Consider the following 24,132-nt stretch of genomic DNA (forward strand, 5'->3'; position numbering starts at 1 on the left):
GCAGCTTCAAGTACCTCGGTGTAAACATCTCCGAGAACCTGACTTGGACTACACACATCAAAACACAAGTTAAGAAAGCCAGGCAAAGACTGTACCATCTGCGACAGCTGAGGAAATTCAGGGTCTCACCAGCAATCCTGAAAACTTTCTATTCAGGGACCATAGAAAGTGTATTGACTCAGTGCATCTCAGTGTGGTATGGAAACAGCTCCAATCAGGACTGCAAAGCACTACAGAGAGTTGTGCGCTTAGCTGAGCGCATCTCAGGGTCTGCGCTCCCCTCTCTGCAGGACATCTACCTCAAACGCTGCAAAAATAGAGCTGTTAAAATAATCAAGGACTCTAATCACCCTGGTAACCGACTATTCACTTTGCTTCCATCTGGTAAGCGCTTCCGTAGCCTGATGGCAAAAACTGAGAGACTTAGGAGGAGCTTCTTCCCCCAGGCCATCAGGCTCCTAAACTCTAACTCTGTGTCATAACATCACTTGACTCCATGTAAATATCACCATATCAATAACTTATTCATAATTTTTCTCCATGTAAATATCACTATATCAATAAGCTATTCATAATTTTTTTTCTACCTTATATTGCTGCTATTTGAATACCCTGTACAACTTTTTTGCACATTCCTCTTATTACTATTTAAGTCAACAACATACTGACCTGCACATTTATATTTATATTTTTTTATCTTTTCTTTTCTTTTCTTTTATACTTTTCTTTTCTTTTTTCTACTTTTCTTCTTCTTAATATTTGTATTCTATATAATTGCACTGTCCTTGGAGCGGACCTGACCTACATTGCACTGGTTATACTCTGTATAATTGTGTATGTGACGAATAAAAACTCTTGAATCTTGAATCATAGGTCTTTAATTATGGCTAAATTTAATTTAGTGACAAATTTGACATCCTTATGGAAATATGATTATATTTTGTAATTGTCATTTAAAACTGAATACTTTTCAAATTGTTTGTCATAAAGCAACATCTCAGGAAAATGTTATGGGTTTTCAAATTCAGATATGACTTCATTTCATACATGTCCACTGTAGAGGACACCTGGACTAAAATCATGTTTATTATGCATTTTGGGAGACATAACAATTGAATAGGAAAATAAATTGTATATCTATTTTGTTATGAAATATTAGATATTATTATGAAAATCTGGCCAATTATTACTCCCATTATGACAATTCTTTTTTTAACACGCTGTCCCAACAGCAACCCATTAATATGCAAATTAGATAGTGTAAAGATACACTGTGTTTAATGGGAAAACCAGTTTATGGACATTTTTACACACATATTGCATAAAACAAAATGGTATATCAAATCATTTTGTTAAATATTTTATAGTTGAGAATCATCCTTAAACAAAGTTTAGAAGAAAAAAAACACATTGTTTTTGCCTTTTTGATGTCTATTCATGCCATTTTATTTTTAGAAAAACTTGGTTGTATTAACTATTGAGAAAACATTAGTTTTGTGCACATTGTTTTGAGAAAATGATTTGCATGATTTGTATGAAATGAATGGAAACTCTGTTTAGGACAATTACAAAGTGTTCAGATCACAGTGTTTTGAGAACAGTGACCTCAGTTTGGAGAAATGGGTCAAATCGATTGAGAAAAACTCGAATATATGGTTAGCTAATTATGTTAGAATACAATATTGACATTTCAATATAAATCATCAGCATTCACAGAAGTACAACACACCATTGTCTTTGAAAGTATCCATTCGTCACCTGTGATGTCATTTCTAATATAAAGACATGATTATTACAACAAACTTAATGTAAGAGAGAGAGAGAAGTAGCACAAAAACACATGCAGAGGTCCTTAAAATACAATATACATACAGCATTCTTCAGTTACATTAATTATGTCATGATAAAAACAGTTTAACTACATATGTGGTGCCTTTTGACCCCTCACAGAATTAGTCATGTTGAAGTAAACCACACAAAGAAAGAATAGCATGTAAGTAACGTAGTAAATGACAAGTTGAAAGAGTTCGTAAAAGAAAAACATGATGCATTAACAGCAATTCTGGCCAAAAACGCTCTTAAGCTGTTGAAAAAATGAGTCACAGGAATCACTGATGAATCAACAAAAAATCATCCGTCTGGAGGAGAATACACCCTCCGAAGAACAATTAGCACAATTCACAGCTTGAAGTAAACAAATTTCTACTTTTTTATCCATTAGGCAGTGATTATACAGTGTCATTAAAAATGTCTACAAAGTTTTAAATCTGATCCGAAATCAGGTAAAAATCATATAGACACTGGTTCATATTCTCAAAGCGGAAAGCCACTGAAACTGTATCCATTTTGAAACAAATACAATGTATTGAAACTTTGTTTACTGAAATCACGGGACTTTGACAATTTGAGATGTGCTTCTAATAACTGGTTCAAAACATATGGTTTGCAAAAGTTTTGAAGCTTTGCAGTGTAGTGTTTCGCAAGCAGCCATCACAACCATCAGGTACAACTGCCTACTGATGTTGAAATGATTATATATTATAATTTCCAAATCAAGTGATACTTGGAAATGAAGATAAAGTGAACACGATCTTACATGAAAGTGCATCCATTCACGCTTAATATCTGCTGCAGATGAAGTTGAGTTCATCAGTTTCAGGACGGCTGATCCAGCGCTGATCTCCTGCAGACTGAACTGCTCCAGATCTCACTGTGTGTTCACAGTCTTCCTCTGATGTGCCGTTCCCTGGAGCCCAGTTCTGATAGCACACCGTCTCTCCACTCACCCAGAACCAGATGCCCACAGTGCAGGAGTGACGTAAACCCAACCACATCGCCGCAGTAGACGCCCGTTTAACCACGTTCATCACCTCATGCTGAATCTCTTCTGAATGAACCGAGACCAGATCCACATGTTTCTGTCTGCAGTATCTCAGAGCTTCAGACCACGTCAGATTCTCTCTGATCACAATCAGTTTATCTGGAAACCAAACAAAGCACAAGCAGAAACTAGAGAGACAATGATCCACAAAACAAAACATGCAGAACAAACACTGTGGAATTGATCATGTCAGATATGTAGCGTAAACTTGAAGATAACTGGAGGTGATGATGAATTGTGTGTGTTTTGTGAGGATCTGCTCACCTTCATGACACACAAAAGGATATGTCTTGGTGCAAGTCATGTCTAACCATTCTCCCTGAGAGTTTGGTTCTGTCACTGTACACTTCTCATCACTTCTACGCCACAGCCATATCACCCTGCAGCCCTAGACCGGTTGCCCACTGAAGCTAAGCAGGGTTGAGCCTGGTCAGTACCTGAATGGGAGACCTCCTGGGAAAACTAGGTTGCTGTTGGAAGAGGTGTTAGAAGGGGGTGCTCACCCTGCAGTCTGTGTGGGTCCAAACGCCCTGGTATAGTGACGGGGACACTATACTGTCAAAAAGCACCGTCTTTCGGATAAGACGTTAAACCGAGGTCCTGACTCTCTGTGGTCATTAAAAATCCCAGGATGTCTTTCGAAAAGAGTAGAGGTGTGACCTTGGCATCCTGGCCAAATTTCCCCATTGGTCTCTGACCATCATGGCCTCCTAATCATCCCCATATCTACTGATTGGCTTCATCACTCTGTCTCCTCTCCACCAGTAAACTGGTGTGTGGTGGGCGTTCTGGCGCACTATGGCTGCCGTCGCATCATCCAGGTGGATGCTGCACACTGGTGGATGAGGAGACACCACCCCTCACAATGTAGAGCGCTTTGAGTGCTTAGAAAAGTGCTATATAAATGTAATGAATTATTATTATTATTATTATTATCACTTCTACCATTTGGTTCAGCAGACTTCCAGTATGTGAATGAGGAGTTACTCTGATCTGACCACTGCCATGAGTCTCTGAACAGACCGATCCAGACATGTGATCCAGATGAATGATTATCACTAATGATATTCTGAACCTGTTGATTCTCATTCTCGTTTCTTACACTGACCAGATCAGTGTGAGTCTGTCTGCAGTATATCTGAGCATCTCTCCAATTCTTCATCTGATTGACAAAAACGAGTCCTGTGTTCGCTGTAAGAAAAACAAACGGAAACACATATATGAATCAGTTTGTTCATTATTCTTATGCTGCTTTATGGATTAAATGTGAACAGGAACAGTGGTGGAGACATCAGAAACATGTCATTCAAAACTTTTTCTTTCTAAAGCTGCTGATATTTTGAATATTCACCATATCTTCAGGATCATTTTAATGATTTAACATTAGTGAACATCATGATGATTTTGAAGTGCTGTGTATTTGTGCATTATATTTCCTCTCAGGAATACGTGATTCAGACACAAAGAACCAGACGAAAGAAACGTCAAACAGAGGAAGATGTTACACTGCAGCTAAATGTTAATTAACTAGTCCACAGAAACATTTTACTGGACTGTATATTTGTCCTTTTAAACCATTATAGTCGCACACAGTGTTTAATAGTTTTTAATGCACTTTCATTCCTACATGGACTAGACATTTTTTTTTCTGGAAAATATTGTCTATCAACATTGAAAGTATGATAAATATCCAGTCTTTTCTATATACAATATCAAATTAAAAATAGTGCTTATTATCAAATTTAGTAAATGGAAAATCTATCAATGAATGGTTGTAATGTTAAATAGCTGCACTCACTGTTGTTGCAGATGAAATGACGATTATCACTACATGGCAAATCCTCCCATTTTCCATTCAACATCATTGCACAATCATCTTTGCCTTCGGGTTGTCCAGAAGCCCAGTTCAGATAGAGCGCAGGTTCACCTGAAGACCACTGCCATTCATCACGACCCGTCTTCTGCAGCCCAATCCAGACATGCTGAACACCACCATCTTTCTCACTCTTCTTCAGCTCGTTCACGTCGTTCATGTTGTCAGAGGTAGCCAGATCTGTGTAATTCTCTCTGCAGTATCTCTGAGCTTCAGGCCAGGTCTTCATCTCATTTATAAAGTGATACTGACGCTGAACACATTCAGATACGGAGAAGAGAGCTGTGAAAGAGAGGGTTTGATCATAACAGGGTCAATCCTAATGAAACCATAAACCATAAACACACTAACCAATGAGAAGAAGAATGAAATGTAGAGTTTGGTCCATTTCTAAAGAAGGAAAATATAGATTCAAGCAAAATGTAAAAATCCCTATATACAGTATTACACTATTTTCTGTCCTGAGTCAGATGTTTCTGTCTGCAGCTTGATACTATCTGATTATTATATCTGCACTCATCCCTTCTTTAGTTTTGTTTTTGAATTTGGCCAGTAGTTATGAAACAACACTGAAACTACTGATCAAATGACATAAATGGGTTACAGTGAAAGATAATGATGATTATCCAGATATGTATCCAACAAAGACATGGTCCTACAGTCTAAATATGATGAAAATTCAATGGATGATGATTCTGAAAGATATAAAATGTATTTTGAGTAGAAGATTTAACTTCCGCTGAGCTTGCTACATGTGTTAGAGATGTCTGTGTCTCACAGCTCAAAGCTTTCTTGCTCTATGAGAGTGATGGCATGTTATGAATACAACTCAACTGATGTGATCAGAGAAGGGGGAGAATGTGATGGAAATTGCTATATTTTCTATGTATTCTCTATTTTCCATATGTTTTATTTGCACAGGTTTCACCTTCAGCACTATTCACCATCACCTTTAAAGATGTCTGTGTCTCACAGTAAAATATGTCAAATATGAGATAAAAACACAAAGGTTTTGCCTACATCTTGTGATTAATCTGTCAGGTTTTTAAATGTGTTAAATGTGATTGCTGTTATTATTGAATTTCATTAGTCCCACGATTAATGTGCGGCTGTTCGCAGGAAAGTGAGCAAGACAGGACATTTATTTATATCTGGTTCACAATTGTTTTGCATTAGTGTTGCCAAAATATTGGACATTTCTCAATATAGTTTGAAACTTTGTGATTTGTTTTTCTTTTAAAAATGAAAAATAATTTAGAAAACACTCTTTGAAACGATTCACTAAAGGCAGTCTGGCAGTATTTTCTGATCATATGTTCATCACAGAAGCCATAATGAGCCATTTTCATACAAACACTGTGTCTCTGAGTTCATTTGCAATTGAAGGCAGCCGTTTATTTTGTACAGAAACAGTATAAATGATGTCTAATGAGACTGCAGTTGATCTTATAAGACGTTGAAAATAAGTCCACAATGAGCACATCTGAACTAAATTTGAACCTTCTAGAGGCGTCCTGACATCAATATTGGACGCTCAGAAGACGTCATATAAACTTTCATTCTGGCTCCTCAGGAGACGTCATTTCAACGTGCAACAAAGACATAATATATACAAAATAATAATGCACCTAAAAGCTGGTTTGCTAATAAACAAAAGAAGAAACTTTGTCATCTGTCTCTCTGTTTGTTTGTTTGTGTTGAATATGTTACAGCAGTGTAAAGCCTCCACAGGGGGATTATTCGTGCTCGTCTCGGTTTCTTCAAGGCGTTGGTGAGATCAGGTAATACTTCTTACTGTACTAACCAGACTTTATACACATCACTATGTTTTTAGTAATTGCTTGAAATTAGAAGATTGAGAAGGCAATCGCTTAATAAAACCTATAATATTTTTATATTATTAATAACATGGTAAAATATTAAAGATATTTTCTAATGTATTTGATTATTTGTAAATTAATTGTTTTATGCAAGGAAACCGTGATGGGTTATTAATGCACGTTTAAAAGAGGGATGAAATCAGAAATCATAATGAATATGATCTGCTGATGTTGATGTGTTTTGATCAGTTTGTTCAGATGATGCTGCAGCCGCGCGCTACTAACTAACCAACCTTTAACTATCCATTATAATCTAAACACTTCTCTCACTTCTTACATTTTGTTTCAGTACTTGCTTGAAATTATAATATTGGCAAACACACATTTAATACAACTAAAACGGATATTTTGCAAGTAATACTGTGTAGGTACTTAAAATTGAAAATGCTGTATAAGTCATTATGAATGTGTATTATGGCATGACATTGTGAAAGGTTAGCTATACTAAAATAAACGGGAAACTCTTCACCATGGGCTGTTTGTCATTATTTCACACTGTATCCAGTGCTGGTGTGTTACTGTGTTTATCCTGCAGGGGCTGGCGCTTCATTATCTGTGAGCCATAATCATCAACATTTCAAGAAATATTTCACTATGTGCAATGAATCTAGATAATATATGGGTTTCACTTTCTGAAATGAGTGACAAAAATATTGATCTTTTAAAATTGACATTATTGATACAGTCTTGCCAGGAGAGCGTGTAGATCAGGAATCAGAAGAGGATCTGTGTTGATGCTTTTTCTGTTCCTCCTGAAAATAGAATAAAACTCAGTTTGTCACAAAACTCTCTCTTTACTGAAACATTACACATTAGTGCTAGTGTTTATTCCAAAGTTTGTCAACAGTATTGTGTGTGTAGATGTAAAGGAATCTCTGAAGTTAAGTGGAAAGCTAGAAGTGCGTAATACATCTTCTCTAATATTAAATCTAACACGATAATGGCGCTAAACATGCTCGTAAATAACACACACACACACATTCTGTAATTTGATTACCACAAATTTAAAATGTAACTGTATCGAAATACAGTTACTGGTATTTTATATTTTAAATACGTAACGACTTTACATGTATTTCGTTACTCCCCAGCCCTGCTAATATCACAACAGTCAGAGCCACCTTGTGAACTACTCACTAATTCATTCATCATGAGTTTCCTGTTAGTTAGTGTGTTACTCATTTGTTCCTGTGTTGTTATTCTTTAACAATGGACCAGTGTTTTAAAGTGTTACTAATTATTTAACATGAGGCTTTTCTGAATGTCAGAGCAGCTCTGGTCTTAGAGAGCCACTGTCACGCAGAGTTTAGCTCCAAACCTGATCAAACTCTCCTGCCTTTAGCTTTCTAATAATCCTGAGTAATCTGGAAGCAGTATTAGTATTTTTATTTTGTAAAGGTATTTATCTAACTTTGTGTTCTCACTAACTCTGCATTTCAGTGTGAGACTGACATCTAGTGGACATTTCAGTATGAGAGTTTACAGACTTACAGACAAACTTGTTTTGCACAAGTCTCTCAAACACAGAACCAGGAAACTCAGTTAAAAGAAACTGATCTGCTGTTGAGCTGTTGTTTGTGTGTCTGTTTTGCTGTAGACGGTGAAATGGCTGAAGCCGGTGTTTTTTCAGTGGAGCAGTTCTTGTGTCCAGTGTGTCTGGATCTCCTGAAGGATCCAGTGGCCATTCCCTGTGGACACAGTTACTGTATGAGCTGCATTACAGACTGCTGGGATCAAGAGGATCAGAAGAGAGTCTACAGCTGCCCTCAGTGCAGACAGACCTTCAGTCCAAGACCTGCTTTAGGTAAAAACACCATGCTGGCTGAAGTGGTGGAGAAACTGAAGAAGACCAAACTAACAGCTGCTGTTCCTGCTGGACCTGGAGACGTGGAGTGTGACATCTGTACTGGAAGAAAACACAAAGCTGTCAAGTCCTGTCTGGTGTGTCTGGAGTCTTACTGTCAAACTCATTTTGAGCGTCATGAGGAGTTTCGCTCAGGAAAGAGACACAAAGTGACTGATGCCACTGAACGACTGCAGCAGATGATCTGCCATCAACATGATAAGCTTCTGGAGGTTTTCTGTCGTACTGACCAGCAATGTGTTTGTGTACTTTGTATGACAGATGAACATAAAAACCATGAGACTGTATCAACTGCAGCAGAGAGAAAAGAGAAAGAGGTATGAACTGAAATGAATGCTGACACTTCAAGTGTTTCTCCTCACTGCAGTATCCAGCTGTATCATGGGTGCATCATGTGATCTACTCTCCCATTGGGTGTTACTACACCACAGCTCTGTGTATTTGAGCAGGAGTTGAACTTTGATCATTTTTGTAACATTGCTCAAGTTCTCTGCTCAGGAATAATCATATATGTCCCCTTTATGTGAAAGGACTTCATGTCTAACCTAAATTCATATAATGATTTTACAACTCTTGAGAAACGCTGTAATGAAGAAAACAGGCACCTTTTTACATGATGAATTTGTGATAGTTTTATGTAATAAGTCTTGGGTTTGCTTTTAATTTCTCCTCCAGAAACACTTGAAGGAGACACAGAGTGAAATCCAGCAGAGAATCCAGCAGAGACAGAAAGATCTTGAGCAGCTGAGAGCGGCTGTGGAGTCTCATAAGGTGAGTTTGGAGAAGAAGAGAAGTTTGAGACTCAGTTTGACTCTCCTCTTTCAGTCCCACTGAAGCCGCTGTGGCTCTCAGGCTGTGAGGAAGCAGTAAGAGCTGATTGTGATGTGTGTCTAACAGCGCTCTGCACAGACAGCAGTGGAGGACAGTGAGAGGATCTTTACTGAGCTCATCCGCTCCATTGAGAGAAGCCGCTCTGAGGTGACACAGCGGATCAGAGATCAGGAAAAGACTGCAGTGAGTCGAGCTGAAGGACAAATGGAGCGACTGGAGCAGGAGATTGATGATCTGAAGAAGAGAAACACTGAGCTGGAGCAGCTTTCACACACAGACGATCACATCCATTTCCTGCAGGTAACAGAGATCTAGAAAAAAAAACAGAGTAGACTTTAGCAAGATCTGCTTTTACAGCGACTAAATTTAGTCTTTAATTAACTGACATTTATTATCTGAAGCACACTGATTGACTGATTGAATAAGAATCATTCTGCTGCTGGGAATGTAGTCAGGAATATTGTCTCGTGATGTTGTTTTTACTGTAAAACTGGTTTCAGTCAGGTACTCTGCAGCAGTGAGGTGACCTGATGAAACATGCTAATAATAGAGACCAATACGCATTATATGACTCTTTTATTTGCCCAATTAAGCATTAAAATCATAGTCTTAAGCATGTTTAACCCTCTGGTACTCTTAGATCATTTTGTCCAATAATGTTTATATTTTGTTTGTTTATTCTTATTATTGTACTTTATTGGAATGGGACGAAGCTTGGTAAAGGTTTTGGCTCTTGCTACATGAACACACACCAAAAAATAAAAAAATAAAAAATTTCATATCAAATTTTTAAATAATATTTTTGTGCACTGTTCATAACAATAAACTTATATAGATTTTTTTTTTTTTCTATTTGACTTTTTTCTACTTCTGAAAGAATCTGCCTAGTGTCTTTAGTTTCAGATAGAAATGTAATTTTCAGGTCTTTGCTCAAACAGTGGTTAAGAGGTAATAAATTAATTATAATTACTGCATAAATATAATTTATAAACTTTAACCTAACCTGAAAATACAAAATATTAAAAACAAAACAAACTAAAAAATCTAACTAAAATATAATACATTCATTTCAATGAAATTAAAAAAAATAAATAAATGTGAGGATGACCAGAGGGTTAAACTTCTCTCAATGATGCGTCATGACACAGTAAATATTTATTCACATATTATTTAATGTAGTGTTTTAAGTGGGCAGCTAAACATTACATTATTGAGGAATTAATTGAAAGAAAGCAGGTGTTTTTCTAGGCAGTCATGTTTGGAAGCTGGAACAAGAGACTTGTGAACTTTTACCAGAAATGTCTCTCACTCTATTTACTATTTCTTTGCACTCACTATTATTTTATCATTTCTTTTTTTTTAATAATCAGATGTTTTTCTGGTTTATTGATTGTTATTCCTGTAGAGTCTTCAGTCTCTCTCAGCTCCTCCTGAATCTTCAGAAAACATCTCTGTCAGTTTCCTCTCTTCTTTTGATACTGTGAGAGAATCTGTCCGTCAGCTGAGACACAAACTGGAGGATTTCTGCAAAGAGGAGATGAAAAAGATATCTGGTAAAATATTAGAGATTCATCTGCTGTCTGTAATGAGACAAACACCATCTAATATTATCATGAAAATGTTAGAAATGTCTGAGGAATGGATACAGGCATGGTTTTCTCTCTGTGTTTATATCTGTTATTTTCTCAGTCACTCACAGTAACATTGTTCCCAGGACCAGAGAGGACTTCCTACAATGTAAGTCACTAACAAACACAATAACACACACTGAGATACTTCATCTAGTAAGTTTAGTTTAAAGTGACAGAAAACATTATCAGTGTTTTTATTAATCATGTGCAGTTTAGGCAAATTTATTACAGAATATTGCAGTTTACTAATTACTTCCCTAAGGTTCTAATCAACTTACTTACAGCTTACTCTGCCTTCTTGGAGGCTATTTACAGTAACTCCGCCAGCCAACGTTTGGTTGAGCTGGACAACATTACAAAACATGATCTTCTGACAGCAGCTCACGTGGCATTGGTGGTAAATCACGGGCCATTTTTAATGTGATTATAATTTATAATTTACACTCAGTACGTTATTATTGCATACTGTTTCATAAAGTACTGCAATACTGATTAACACTCATTTAATTTGAAGTTACTTTCTTAAAATCACTACAAACCAACATACAAATAAATGACGTGATAATAAATTGATGTCCAATAGAGGAGAGCGGGGCACAGAGTAACACTTTTTAACTTTCTCAAACTGTGTAAATTCACATGGGGTTCAGAGTATATTTAATTATTCACAGTAATCTCACACTTGTCTAGTACAAATATGACGCTTTGTTTCATATTTACAGTGTAGACGTTTTTCTTTATTTTTAACATCAAAAATAGGAAGTGAAATCAAGATTCAAGATTTTTTTTTATTGGTCACATACACAATTATACAGAATATAACCAGCAGTGAAATGTGACAACATGCCCCGTAGGTGGGGTACATTGTAACATCTGAGGGGTACGTTTGACAGCTTAAAATGTTCTGATCTTATGAAAAAAATATACAAGACCAACTAAAATATTTTGTCAATAAAATAAAATAATTATTTATTTTAAATAAAATAATGGTGTTTTTAAGAATGAAAAGTAATCTGATTTTTGAGTTTGACTGAACATATTGCAGCCATGCCTGGGACGGCCCATATAAACGAGCCAAAGTGCTTTACATGTCTTGAAATAACAATTTCTGAACATTAAACATTGATTGTCAGTCTTTATTGACCTGTTTCTCATTAGAATGTATTAAAGTAATCTTACATCGCTAATGTCACAGAATAGCACGGCAGGGCAGATTGTATCTGAACAGCTGGAGTTTAAAACCGGTTAGTGTCTTCTGCTAGTTATCCAAGCATTAAAAAACTAGCTAAGAAATTTTCTTAAGCCAGAAATATCATGTTACAATGATAAAATAAATGTTCTGTTTATGGTAACTAGTAAATACTGTAAATTTGATGAAATCGGTATAAATGCATGTTTAATACTGCAAAATACGCTCGATGTTACAGTCACTGCCGTCCAGAATAAAAGAGAACATCCCAGTAGAGTGAAGGGATTTGTGGACCCTGCGGTTCCTAATTATTGTGATCCAACATTTGCCTCGCATTTCAGGATGAAAAGAAATTTCAGGAGAAGGATAATCCACTTCTTACCTCTGAGACTGTGTTATGATCTATATGACCTTCTTAGTTTTATTGTGAGTATTAGGCTTATCATTATTGCTGATCACTGTTGTTGTGCTATGATATTGTAATATGTACCATTATATAATCAGAGGAGCATAGAAAAGTTTATGAAAGTGTCACTCCACAATACAATAGCAACCGTTTCCAGGAAACATGTCGTTCAACCCGGAAACCGGAGCAAAACATCGGGCCCCGGTGTGAGTCTGAACGCACCCCTAGTCTCTCGTCGCCAGACCTTCATTGGCCAAGCCCCGCCCATGAGGCCGTTTGACCGACATGTCAAACAACCAATCACAGTTCGTTTCGTTTCGGGGCGTGGAAATGTCGCCACAATAACAGACCGGTGTGTGAAACTCTCGATGTATTTAAACGATTCTATGCCGCGAACTTTAAATATTTCACATACTTTTGAAAATCCAGCGTTTAGTTGACCCTGATAAGCGCTCGTCGTCTCATTTGTAAACACGACAGCTTTCTTCTTTCTTGAGCGAGTTTGGAGCCACGGCATCTTTGTTTCCCGGCGGACCGAAAATAAACGCGTCACTCGCGTCTCCCGGAAATCCGGTTTAATTCAACCAGTCAGATGACGACTTCCACATTCCTGAAGTGTTTCCAGAAAAGTTTCCGTGGGAGTGACTTCTGAGGCTGACCCTGTGCTACTTTGTGCCCCGTGCTGCCCAATAGTTCATTCATACTTTAATACTGACTGATCATCATAGCAACAATACAACAAATCCAGTACTTTTCTGAAAATGCAGCTTGACTTGTTTGTCTGTTCTGTCCAGATATCTGCAGCTTTCTGTGCTTGTGTGTGAATTGTAGACCTGCATGTGAATGTGTGAGCATTTGTGTTCATGTACAAGAAAAGAAAAGCATAACCAAATAAAATGAATCCATTTTCAAAAAAATCACTTTTTCAGTCTGAGCAAAGAGTTTTTTACAGTTTAACTTTAACAACCACTGATTACAGTTAGTTTTTTGTGTTTATCTTCATCAGATTCCCATCAGTTCACTCTGGATCCAAACACTGCACAGAAACACCTCCGTCTGTCTGAAGAGAACAGAGTGGTGACTAACACTAACACACCTCAGCCGTATCCTGATCATCCAGACAGATTTAATAGTATTTGTCAGGTGTTGTGTAGAGAGAGTGTGAGTGGACGCTGTTACTGGGAGATTGAGTGGAGTGGGAGTGATGTGTTTATATCAGTGTCATATAAGAGCATCAGCAGGAAGGGATCTGTGTATAAGTGTTTGTTTGGACGTAATGATCAGTCCTGGAGTTTGTTCTGCTCTTCCTCCAGTTTCTCATTCTGGTACAATAATAAAGAGACTGAACTCCCTGTTCCCTCCAGCTGCAGGAGAATAGGAGTGTATGTGGATCTCAGAGCAGGAACTCTGTCCTTCTACAGCGTCTCTGACACAATGAACCTCATCCACTCAGTCCAGACCACATTCACTCAGACGCTCTATCCTGGGTTTTATGTTGGTGGTCAATCATCAGTGAAACTGATATAGTTTCCTCATCTCTCAAACTGTCTGAAAAGTAAGATTTTATTATGCCATGTTTTACCTGAATATTTTTGTCTTACTGTTATAATATTTGAGAAAACAACTTATTGTGTAAACTTTGTAGATTTTAATGTAACAATTTTGAGTAAATATTAAATGTCCAGTATACTGACATATGCAGTTTATTTTACATCCATATTACATGTTTGCATGATTTGATCAGTTTCAGATATTATTAGATTCATAATAATCAGATGCATCTGTTAACTGTAGTGTAAAGGTGGAATAAGAATACATGTGGAAATTACATATGACTGACTGATGTGAATCTGGGTTGACATTTATATGACTTATATATTCATATATTACTGTTTTGTTTTGAGCTCATAAATACAGCCTTGGTGGATATTATTGATTAAAATATTTAAAAATCAAATTACCTTCGTTTTGACAAGTAGGCCTACTGTATACATCTGAATATTTGATGTAGTATTGCACCGTGATATCAGATATAAATTTGAGTAAATGTCATACGAATGAATGAATGAAGCCATCTAGAGCGGATCAAAGGCCAGAGACTCTTACTGACTCATAAATCGCTTTATCAAGTATGGAGCTTATAATTTAACAAAACTGAATATAATGTGGCATTTAACATAGTTCTGAATTTGAATTTTTTTAAACTTGAATAATGAACATTTGAAATTAAACAACTGATTTTTTTATAGCAGTTTTTTAATAGATGTATTTTCAAACAGCGGATTTTTTGTTCTGAGTTCTTTGAATGAAAATATCCAGTTTTAAAAAATACAGCTTCAAGTTTTCAAGATGAAGAAGAAATTCGGAGCATTAAATTCAATATTTAAAATTCAAAGCCAGAAATTCAGATCCTACAGAAAGTAGGTCAGAGGTCATCCACAGGGAAGAGTAGATGATCTACGAAAAGTCGAACGAAGCTTCACTGCGACCGGGAGGGGATATGTTCGGTTCACTTAGGCTAGTTTTGTCCTGGCCACAACATATTAACTCGTGGGAGTGTGATAATATGTCGGGGCCACCAGATATATATACAGTATATATATGTCTATGGAGGGAACAACCATAGATATACTAAATGCCTCATTTTTTTATTGTATATAATGAACAATTTACATTCAAGAATATAATAAACTGTTACAAACATGGTATTCATATTTCCTGGAAAAAACAACAACAAAAAAACAAAACAAACAAAACATAAGGAGGCTATACATCAATAATCACAATAAAAAAAGAGGAGTTTAGTTCTTTGAATATGTTCATGGTTCTGGTTGCTTTCCGATTTGAAAGGCCTTGAAGAGTTTCTAAATAAATCCTTAGATCAGTGGTTTTCAACCTGTGGGCTGCGACGGTATTGCAGGGGGGCCGCCAATTATTATTAATAGAAATTGTAATGTTAATATAATAAAAAATGTCTAGTCAAAATCAAATAAATCATAATTTATGTATATTTTCTGTTTATTCAATACATTACCAGTTTATTCAATAAAGACAATTAACAGCCTTGCTTCCGAGTACTTAGTTAACCCGACACAAAAAGCGGGATCGTTTAAATTCTTTTGCAGTGGGCCGCGGAAACATATGTGTTTGGCTGTGTGGGCCGTGAGTTAAAAAAGGTTGGGAACCACTGCCTTAGATCAATATTCAACATCAATCCAGAAAAATTAAACATACATACATTAAAAAAAAGATGCAAAACAGTCAAAAAACACAACATTCAGAAAGATCAGCTCTATATCTCTTGAGAAAATGGTTAGTTGGATAAATTATGTGTATAATTGTAAAGTAAACTTCATTAACGTTATTTGTGACACAGAATTTGTTGTTATAAGTCCAAATCAATTTCCAGTTGATATTTTCAAAGTGATTATTCCAGAAGTACTTACTTCGAAATGTTGCAGGGCAATGAATCAAACATCTAAAAAATGTATTATTACATCTTAATATCTATCTTTGATATCAATAGCGTTTTATAAGACTCTTTTTTAAATGTTGATGGTTTAGATTCACTGAAGCCCTTTAAAAGCCGTAGAAATCCTGCTGGAATTGCATCGATTACAATACAATATTCACGTGGAGGTATTGGAATATCACATTTCTCAAGAAATGCAGTATATGTAAGTAAATATCCTTCATCATTTATCAACTGTGAGACCATTAAAATATCATTTTTAACCCAATTAGTATAGAAAATTGATTTGTTCTTATATTTAATATATTTATTATTCCAAATGATCTGCCTATGAGGAGAAAAGTTATGTTTGTATATAAGAATCCAATATAAAAGAGTCTGTCTATGAAAATGAGAACTTAAAGGGGAGTTTGTTGCCCTCAAAATCACACTCAAAAGAAACTCTATGCCACCAACTTTTTCAAAGATAAGATTTTGAATTATATACCATATCTCATCTTTATGTTTAATATAATGTTTCATCCAGTTCAACTTGAAAATTGTATTAGATGTAACAAAATCAATCACATTCAGGCCTCCTTGATTATACAAATGACATCAATTATTTTTATTTAAATAGTGAGGCTTGTTTATGCTAAAATTATGTTTTACAGTATCAAAGGCTTTATATATATCTATAAATAAAATGTAGCTGTCATCATTTATATAATCCTTATAATCAATTAAATCTAAGATTAATCTAATATTATTGCTAATATGTCGTCCTTGCATAAAGCCTGACTGACTATCATCTATGATTGTATCTAAACATAACTTTATTCTTTGAGCAAAAATGTGGGACAACAATTTTGTATCATTATTAATTAATGTTATAGGCCTCCAATTGTCAAGAAGCAAACAATCCTTATTAGGTTTAGGTAACAATGTAATTAGGCCTCGACACATAGATGGGGGGAGCTTACGGGCTTCTATAGCTTCCTTAAAAACCAATAACAAAACTTCAGAGATCTTGGAATACTTTATAAAATTCACCTGTTAAGCCATCATTCCCCGGGGATTTATTGTCTTTTAACTTACTAATATTCTTTTTTAATTCTTCTAAGGATATATCTCGATCACAAACTTCTTTCTGAGTTTCGTCAATACCTTGTGCAACATTTTTAATATGAGAAAGAAAATTTGAAATATGGCTACTTTGTTCAGAATATAATTTTTTATAGAAATCTTCCACAAAATCAGAAATTGTTTGAGGATCTTCGGATATCTGCTCATTAATTGTAAGTTTATATATATTATTAACACTAATATTTCTTTTGTCTAAATTATGAAAATATTTGGTATTCCTTTCACCATGTTCTATCCATTTCCGTCTAGAACGAATGAAGGCCCCCCGTGCCACATTTTGATAGATATTATCCAATTCAGATTGTAATTCAATTAACATATTAATATCAGCTTGTGTTTGCTCATCCGTTTCATAAATAAGAATAATTTCCTTAAGTACTCTGTCTTGCCTCATTCTTTTTTCCTTGGATAATTCTTTTGCCCTTTGAATTGCCATATTACGGATCTGAAATGTTGTATAGTCCCAATGTTTGCCATATATCTGATCTTTTTTGGCTTTTGACAAATTTTCATTTATCATTTTTATGGCTTTTTCTTTGAATAATTTATCACTCAAAAGTGTATTATTTAATTTCCAATAATTTGGTTTAAATTTAATTGATCTGTTCCTTATGCATATTGCTAAAGTGATCATATTATGATCAGAAAAAACCGAGGGTTCTATTTTTGTTTCTTCCACATCATCTAATAATTCACTGGAAATAAGCCAAAAATCAATCCTGGATCTTGTCACGAATCTGGTCCATGCTCTCCTGGTTTACCACCACCAGAGGTCACCCGTTCACCACATTGACTCTCACACTACACAACACACTGGACTCCATTTCCCACTATGCATTGCACAGATCACAGCTGTCACCATTCACTCATCACACACACCTGATGCTCATTTCACAATCACACACACTACTTAAGCCATGGACTTCCTCAGCATCAGGGCCGAGTATTATTTGCAGTTATCTCTCTCCTAGTGATAGCACGTTACAGAGCCATTGTCGTAGCCTTAGTCTTGCCTTGTTTTCCTGCCGTGTTTGACCCTGCTCTTGTTTCCTGGATTTACCCTTTGCCTCTGCCGTTTGGACTCTGTTCGCTCCCCGTTTGGATTATTGCTCTCGTCTCTGGATTATCTCTCTGCCTTGCCCCTTTGGATACTGTTCGCCGATCATCGACCCACGCTTGTTCCACGGATTGCTTTGTCTTGCCCTTGCCATACCTGTTTGCCGATGTCTGACCCTGCCTGTTTACTGACCATGTTTGGTAATAAAGCTTTGCATATGGATCCGCACGTCTCACGTCTCGTCAGCCCCGTTACAGATCTCTTAGATAAATCTTTGTTGTTCCAAGTGAACTGGATTTTTTAGTCTCCACACATCACAACAGTTTAAGTGCAAACAGAGATGATTAAATTCTCCATAAGTGCCTCTTAAGGATCTTTGAGGATGACAGTCTTTAATAGGATCATTTATGCAGTTCCAGTCGTCCCCAAATATAAGTTTAGCATTAATAAAAGAATTTAACAAGGCATTTATTTTTTCTTCAAATTCAGCAAAAAGAAGTGTGTTTCTTTGGCTGTTATTATGGCCATATATATTACCTAAAATAAAAATATCCTCCATAAATTCAACAACTAAAATGATCCATCTTCCTGAGTCATGAATTACATTTTTTAGGCTTTTCCCCTGAAAGGAGCTCTTTAATATAGCAACACCCGCTGATTTACTGTTTCCATAACACATCCATATATTGTCTCCCCACTGATTTTTCCAAAAATTAAAATCTGAGGCTAAAGCATGTGTTTCTTATAAAAAATAAAAATCTGCCTTGAAAGATTTACAAAACCAAAAAACAGCTTTCCTCTTAATCTGTGCTCGTATACCCCTCACATTAAACTGATAAAGGTAAGAGCTGAAAGCAGGCTCGGTACTGGTAGAAAAGAATTGCATCGCTAACTTTTAAGACTAATCTAAGAAAGCTATGTAGCTGGCCTCAGTATATAAAACATATAGATCACAGTTATAAAACAGATGGGCCATGGCATGTACAGTACCAAAAAAGTGCTGATCAGTCACAAGTAGCATGATGACGTTTCTGTCATCCATACAAATGGGAAAATAATTGAGTACATAATATCCTTACATGTAGCAGAAAATAGGTGGTTTATTTATTGAAATGCTACTGTAGACCTTGTTTTGTTTAGGAAACCAATAGCAAGTTCAAGATCAGGAGAAGTAAAGTGCAATGAGGAATACTGGAGTGTAGACATTAGTAATAATATAATGTGCATGTTGTGTTCACTCAGAATCACTTTGATAATGTTTTACAGGTATGTGATCCCATCCTGATTCATTCCAAGGAGCGGTTTTCCTTCACCCAGCACCTTGTTAGTGCAACATTGCTGCATGGAGATTTGTTTCCACAACACAGTGTGACGTTTCCTGGATCAGCACTTGAAACAACCGTGGAGGCATACCCCGTGCTGAACAAGGCCAAGCTCAAAACAGAACTGTCCCTCATCTATGAGAAGCCTGAGTTTAGGGTTGGCAGTGGTGCAGTTCCTCTGTACCAGTTTCTCATTGAGAACAATCTTCAAAGTACTTTCACAGAGACTGTCAGTCTTCTCAAGATCATAATCTCCACGCCTATGACAACAGCAGAGTCAGAGAGGTGCTTTTCTACTTACAATGAAAGAAATACAATGACCCAGGATCGCCTTAATGCTCTGGCAATGCTTTCTATTGAGAAGAAACTGGTCAAAGACATTCCTGAGTTCAATAAGAAAGTAGTTGAGAAGTTTGTCAATCAGAAGGAGAGAAGAGCAAAATTCCTGTACAAATAAGTAAAAAAAAAAAAAAAAAACATGCAGGTTATTTTCACCACATTGATTTTCTTGTACATGGTTATCCTCAGATTTGTATCAGTCATGGAAGTATCCAAAATTTAACTGAGACTGGTAAAATAACTGATCGGAGATGATTTAATGAATAAACAGGTAACCAGATGTTCGTTAACTTTGTCTGCATTGCAATAGATCATATTGCTTTGATTTATTGTGAAGAATTGTTATTTTGAAATTGTTTGCTGTGCCACAGCCCCACCTACAAGTATTTCATCAGCTGCCACTGAATGTATGACTGCTCTCTGAACATCAAGAATATCACAAAAGAAGATTGTGGGTCTTACATCTGCCAACAATGGATGGGTCTGAAAGGACAACAAAAACAACACAGAACTGATGCTCGTGTTTATATCTGCATGTTCTTCATGGTACGTTTATGATTATGTAGTCAATGTAAAACGGGCAAGTTCTTCATTTAAACTCTGATGATGATTGTAGAGTGTGTGATGTGTGTGTTATTTTGTGTTTCAGTCTCTTCATCATCCTCATCCTCACAGACTGAGATCAGTGCAGGCCGCTCTGTGACTCTCTTCTGTCAGTTGTATTCTCTTGCTGAAGTCTCTTGTGATGATTGGATCTGTTCTGAGGGAATTGAGCTGTTCTGGGTGAATCAGCCTGGTGTTAAACTGAAGATATCAGACTCCAGATATCAGATATATTCTCATCAGATCACTGTATCATCACTCTGACTACAACACTCCCGAACAGGGCTCTGAACCGGTTCAAGGAACGAAAACGAAAACCGGAAACGAACTAAATTTTGACTGGAACAGTACCGGAAACAGAAACGAAATCAAATGTTATAGTTCCGAACAGAATCGAACATTTGAAATGGCCATTAACCGGTTAATAACGCTATTTTATCGTTCTATTTAATATTTGAAATTTGCTGTCAACCAATCAGGAATTCAAGTAGTACAGACTATGCAGATGTGATGCTGACGCATCCAGCGAGTGAAATGCCCGCTCGCGCTCAGCTGTGAACTCTAGTCGCAATGGCAATGAATTCTGCTACCATCTGTTTTAATGGGAGGTAGCAAAATCTGACAGGGTAGCACAAATCATCAGAACACCGGCGTTAGAGTTTATCCGACAGCAGTAAATGCATTCAACATCGCTTCTTTGAACGGAGAAAACACAATAAAACTATATTACATAAAAAAGAATATTCTATACACTAAATATATTTCACGTAAATCATTGACAGATTGACAAAAGAAACAAAAAAAGGCCTATACGGTTCATTTTGACGCATTCCAACGTTCTCAGAAAGGAAAAGGAGACACAGAAAGTAGTTTTCTTTATTTTGCAAAACCTTTACAGTTTTATTAGTTTTGCAATAGCTTGACAGTTTTGAATGATGTCTTGTATCTGTATAATCAACCATATCGCGCCGGCACCTCACGCGCACAAAGACACGCATTTTTGCGACATTGCAGCCAGTTCATTATCAAAATAAAATACAGTTAAAGAAACGAGTAAAAAGTTACAGAGCTCCGTTGTCCAATCTGTTGCGTTCAGCGTGATATATAGCGGATGTGAAGGATGATGTTTTACGTCGATGAAAGTAAAAGCCAATAAATTATATTTTAATAGGCTATGCGTCGAGAATATGGAAGCATTTGGATCCGTGCCGAGTGACAGAGGTAGGCATCAGTTTCACCTTTAATTTGTTTTTGGAATGACGTTTTTATAGCCTTGGCTATCCTTAAGTTTAGAGGATTTGTTGTGGAGAGAAACTAATAACTGTGTTTATAATGTTTGGAAACATTTTTGATTTACCAGCATTTTAGCCTTCATCATTTCTGAATAATAGCCTAATAAAATGTAAAAATCTAGAAAAGATGATGCTGTATTGGCTGTGAAGCGCACCGGGTTAAGATACCATCTCTTTCTGTATTTTTTTTTCTTTCTTTTTGTGTAAAGAAAACACTGTACTTTATTATTATTATTTTTATTATTATTACAGGCAAAGACAATTTTAAAAATAACAGTATTAACCTTACTGTTTATTCTTTCTACTCGAACCGATTTCGGACCGGTACTAATACAGAGGAACGCAGGAACCGTTTTCAAGCCCTGCTCCTGAATGAAGAAGACAACAGAGAGTGGAGATGCAATGTTACTCACAGAGATCAAGTCCAGAGCTCAGTCACATATCCTCCTGAGACCCAGCTCTGGAGTTTGTGCCTCTCTAGTGGACTTTCTATTTCAGTGAATTTCTCTGAGACCTCACATGTCACGGTTGTAAGTCTGGATGTCCTGTACAGAGCACATTCAGGGCTTTATAGAGATACTAAATGATGTTTCACCAGGACCACTGCCTCTCATAGATCTTTAAAGATGGCTAAATTTAATTTAGTGACAAATTTTACATCCTTATGGAAATATGATTATATTTTGTAATTGTCATTTAAAACTGAATAATTTTCAAATTGTTGGTCATAAAGCGACATCTCAGGAAAATGTTATGGGTTTTCAAATTCAGATATGACTTCATTTCATACATGTCCACTGTAGAGGACACCTGGACTAAAATCATTTATTATGCATTTTGGGAGACATAACAATTGAATAGGAAAATAAATTGTATATCTATTTTGTTATGAAATATTAGATATTATTATGAAAATCTGGCCAATTATTACTCCCGTTATGACAATTCTTTTTTCAACATGCTGTCCCAACAGCAACCCATTAATATGCAAATTAGATACAGTATAGATACACTGTGTTTAATGGGAAAACCAGTTTATGGACATTTTTACACACATATTGCATAAAACAAAATGGTATATCAAATCATTTGGTTATATATTTTATAGTTGAGAATCATCCTTAAACAAAGTTTAGAAGAAAAAAATCCTGAAACCTAAAATAAATCACATTGTTTTTGCCTTTTTGATGTCTATTCATGCCATTTTATTTTTAGAAAAACTTGGTTGTATTAACTATTGAGAAAACATTAGTTTTGTTCACATTGTTTTGAGAAAATGATTTGCATGATTTGTATGAAATGAATGGAAACTCTGTTTAGGACAATTACAAAGTGTTCAGATCACAGTGTTTTGAGAACAGTGACCTCAGTTTGGAGAAATGGGTCAAATCGATTGAGAAAAACTCGAATATATGGTTAGCTAATTATGTTAGAATACAATATTGACATTTCAATATAAATCATCAGCATTCACAGAAGTACAACACACCATTGTCTTTGAAAGTATCCATTCGTCACCTGTGATGTCATTTCTAATATAAAGACATGATTATTACAACAAACTTAATGTAAGAGAGAGAGAGAAGTAGCACAAAAACACATGCAGAGGTCCTTAAAATACAATATACATACAGCATTCTTCAGTTACATTAATTATGTCATGATAAAAACAGTTTAACTACATATGTGGTGCCTTTTGACCCCTCACAGAATTAGTCATGTTGAAGTAAACCACACAAAGAAAGAATAGCATGTAAGTAACGTAGTAAATGACAAGTTGAACGAGTTCGTAAAAGAAAAACATGATGCATTAACAGCAATTCTGGCCAAAAACGCTCTTAAGCTGTTGAAAAAATGAGTCGCAGGAATCACTGATGAATCAACAAAAAATCATCCATCTGGAGGAGAATACACCCTCCGAAGAACAATTAGCACAATTCACAGCTTGAAGTAAACAAATTTCTACTTTTTTAACCATTAGGCAGTGATTATACAGTGTCATTAAAAATGTCTACAAAGTTTTAAATCTGATCCGAAATCAGGTAAAAATCATATAGACACTGGTTCATATTCTCAAAGCGGAAAGCCACTGAAACTGTATCCATTTTGAAACAAATACAATGTATTGAAACTTTGTTTACTGAAATCACGGGACTTTGACAATTTGAGATGTGCTTCTAATAACTGGTTCAAAACATATGGTTTGCAAAAGTTTTGAAGCTTTGCAGTGTAGTGTTTCGCAAGCAGCCATCAGGTACAACTGCCTATATGTTGAAATGATTATATATTATAATTTCCAAATCAAGTGATACTTGGAAATGAAGATAAAGTGAACACGATCTTACATGAAAGTGCATCCATTCACGC

The 24,132-nt window shown here is 36.0% G+C and overlaps 2 protein-coding genes across 3 annotated transcripts; one reads left to right on the plus strand and one right to left on the minus strand.

The window, feature by feature from the left end:
- Positions 1–2,618: 2,618 nt before the first annotated feature.
- Positions 2,619–5,142, minus strand: LOC306885339 (snaclec agkicetin-C subunit beta-like; the record flags this gene model as incomplete). The annotated part of the gene is made up of 3 exons (XM_079441793.1): positions 2,619–2,980; positions 4,809–5,036; positions 5,106–5,142. The coding sequence occupies 3 exons, from the start codon at positions 5,140–5,142 to the stop codon at positions 2,619–2,621; spliced, it is 627 nt and encodes a 208-aa protein (XP_079297919.1).
- A 3,021-nt stretch (positions 5,143–8,163) lies between these two features.
- On the plus strand, positions 8,164–14,606 carry LOC306885327 (tripartite motif-containing protein 16-like). 2 transcript variants are annotated; one of them, XM_079441780.1, is made up of 7 exons: positions 8,189–8,815; positions 9,174–9,269; positions 9,396–9,629; positions 10,735–10,882; positions 11,019–11,066; positions 13,562–13,716; positions 13,920–14,502. In XM_079441780.1, exons 1-7 carry the CDS (start codon positions 8,240–8,242, stop codon positions 13,983–13,985), a joined length of 1,323 nt encoding a protein of 440 aa, XP_079297906.1. In that variant the 5' UTR covers positions 8,189–8,239; the 3' UTR covers positions 13,986–14,502. The 2 variants fall into 2 exon arrangements, with proteins under 2 accessions (XP_079297905.1, XP_079297906.1); XM_079441779.1 differs by having other exon boundaries at positions 8,164–8,815; positions 13,562–14,606.
- Positions 14,607–24,132: the final 9,526 nt, after the last annotated feature.

Source organism: Barbus barbus (assembly GCF_936440315.1).
Source record: "Barbus barbus genome assembly, chromosome: 19".
Classification (NCBI taxonomy): Eukaryota; Metazoa; Chordata; class Actinopteri; order Cypriniformes; family Cyprinidae; genus Barbus; species Barbus barbus.

Coding starts and splice junctions, on each gene's coding strand:
- LOC306885327 (XM_079441779.1), top strand. CDS start 8,240: ATGGCTGAAGCCGGTGTTTTTTCAGTGGAGCAGTTCTTGTGTCCAGTG. Junction 9,270..9,395: donor CGGCTGTGGAGTCTCATAAG/GTGAGTTTGGAG, acceptor TGTGTCTAACAG/CGCTCTGCACAGACAGCAGT. Junction 10,883..11,018: donor GGAGATGAAAAAGATATCTG/GTAAAATATTAG, acceptor TTATTTTCTCAG/TCACTCACAGTAACATTGTT.